At 32.9% G+C, this 2,674-nt stretch overlaps 1 protein-coding gene across 1 annotated transcript; it reads left to right on the top strand.

Moving 5' to 3' along the window:
* Positions 1–796: 796 nt before the first annotated feature.
* On the top strand, positions 797–1,220 carry LOC131957837 (large ribosomal subunit protein uL23; the record flags this gene model as incomplete). Its single annotated transcript, XM_059322639.1, has 1 exon — positions 797–1,220. A coding segment is annotated over one exon (390 nt), but the record flags the coding sequence as incomplete, so codon positions are not given.
* Positions 1,221–2,674: the final 1,454 nt, after the last annotated feature.

Here is a 2,674-nt window from a genome sequence, read left to right as displayed (position 1 = left end):
GCATACGAATACTTCAAGAGATTAAGCAACAGTTTTCAAAACTACGCTGATACAGTGATTAAATGACAGTGTTGAAAAACAGGCTAATTCAAGGATTTAAGTGTAGTGTTAAAAAACAGGCTGAATAGATTATTGTTGTTGATGTCTTAATGCAGGTACGAATGCAATGTTCTGTTTCATATTAGATTTAAAATACATGGCAGATAATTGTATTACATAAATACAAATAAATATAAATTATTATAAACATATTTTATTTCAAAACAAATATTTTTAATACAATTGATAATATATATATAACAAAATACGAGAAAAAAATCACTGAAGCCAGACCAGCAGATAACGTAGAATGCCTAGATAAAAGAAATACATAACACGTGAATACGTATTGGTGAAATGACTTACTCAACACTTCTATCCCATAACTAATGTGTCTACGTGAATGTGTGACAAGTAATGTCTAATTACTTCCCTTTCATACTACCGAAATTTAGCAAAGGGAGGTAACTCCCTTAGTTCAACACAATGTAAAATGTAAATAAATATAACATACAGACAAATATATTGTATGTGATTTAGTTTTGGAAAATGTATAACAATTTTATAGCTAATCGAATTATATTTTTAAGCTTTTACTAGTGTACGAATAAAAATTCATTTCATATCTTAAGTTAAAACCTTTAATTGTTTTGCTAAATATTTCTTTTATATAGGGCGCAACTGAAGGTATATTAATCTCCCATAATAGGTCACCCCTTTTACTGTCATCCTTTACAATTTTTTTAATAATCAAATACATGACATCGGTAAACATGACAAAAGAAACCGCAAAATAAGGACATCTGTACATTTCCGTCGTCCAAAAACCCTTAAGCTGCCCAGGGCTCCCAAATATCCACGCAAGAGTGTGAACAAGAGTAACAAACTTGATCAGTATGCATTGATTAAGTACCCTCTGACCACTGAGTCTGCCATGAAAAAAATTGAAGACAACAATACTCTTGTATTTATTGTCGACAAGCGTGCTAACAAGCCCATGATAAAGATGGCTGTCAAGAAACTGTACGATATTGAAGTATCAAAGGTTAATACATTAATTAGGTCTGATTGTGAAAAGAAAGCCTATGTGCACTTGGCTCCAGATTATGATGCCTTAGATGTTGCCAATAAGATTGGAATCATCTAAAGTGGAGTATAACTGCATTAAAATTTGTTCTAAATGTAAAAAAAAAAAAAAAAAAAAAATGAAATATTTTGAACACAAAGAAGAAAAAGAAAAAGAAATGAATAAACCGGGAGTGATTTCACCAAAACTTTCTCGAATATTCTTATATAACTTGGAATATAGACATGATTTTTAATTACTTAAACTTTTAAAAATAGAATAGAATCTCATAGAAAAAAGAATTGCGCACCAAGCGAACGCCAAAACAAAATGTGCATAATAGTGCGCAATATTATTAGTACTTTATAAATTTACATGCGTTTTTTGAGAAATAGGAAATAGCGTAAATTAGTACTTCCAGTCAACGGAAATTACTCAAAATTTAACAGCAGGTAGAGAATTAGTTTTTTTACTTACATGTGAAATTTCATTTATCTATCCTAAATAGTACTCAAGTTATAGGCTTTTGAAAAATTCAAAGTAGAAAAAGTACTACTTCTGGTTATCGGAAATCGCTCAAAAGTTGATACGGATTTACGATTTTGATAAAATACTTATATATGAAATTTCATCAACCTCGCTGTAACGGTACTCAAGTTATCGTGTTTACACACAGACAGACAGACAGACACAAACACACAGACAGACATACGGAACAAGATTGCAAAATTATGTTTTTCCGTATCAGTGAAGTGTAAAACGTCGAGATTTGTCAAAATCTCGATTTTTTTTTTTTTGCACGATTACAAGACTTTCTCTATAGTTCGTATATACGAGAAAGTAAAATAACGACAGGACGGACCTAGAGCAGAAAGCAAGGACGGTAGCTATCTATAGACAGACTATTTGAAACAGTCGAATAAAAGCAAAACACGACAAGGTACAGTTCACGGGGACACGTACTAGACCTGATCTATCGTAGACGACTCGACAATGACAGCATTCAAACACATACCATAATTAGCAACATCACAACGTAAAGAACATATTACACTGCATTGGCCACCTGGCCCGCCTAATCTAACTGACCACATCCCCACATCATTTTGCCCCATTACTGCATCCCCTTCGTCCCCACGACCCCACCCCTGAGTTGAAATACTATGTTAAATACTGAAGATGATGTATTATCCAAATACATTTCTAACAACACTAATTTGACTCCCACCCCCACAACCCCCATGTCCCCACCTTGTTTCGCATCATTTATCATTTGTCATTCAGTTTCCTATTGTTGCTTAGTTGTGTATTGTTTTATTTATACAGCTTACAAACAAACATTTTAAAGTCATCATTTGTCCTCTATTTTACTATCTTATATGTACGGTACTTGGGTCAACAACGTACACAATGACCCCAATGACCCCTACTCCTTTTGTATTCATTTTATTATCCCCACATTATTACTTACAGTTGTTTTATTAACTTTAATAACTGTTTTATGAGAACACTGTTAACCAATTTTCGACCTTTAAATCTCCACTGTATCCCCACAACCCGCGATGGCTA

This window comes from Physella acuta, unplaced genomic scaffold (genome assembly GCF_028476545.2).
Source record: "Physella acuta isolate Inbredline_101_S28 unplaced genomic scaffold, ASM2847654v3 ptg001271l, whole genome shotgun sequence".
In the NCBI taxonomy this organism is placed as follows: Eukaryota; Metazoa; Mollusca; class Gastropoda; family Physidae; genus Physella; species Physella acuta.
The sequence above is the reverse complement of the archived record's forward strand: the minus strand, read 5'-3'. Positions and strand labels throughout refer to the sequence as shown.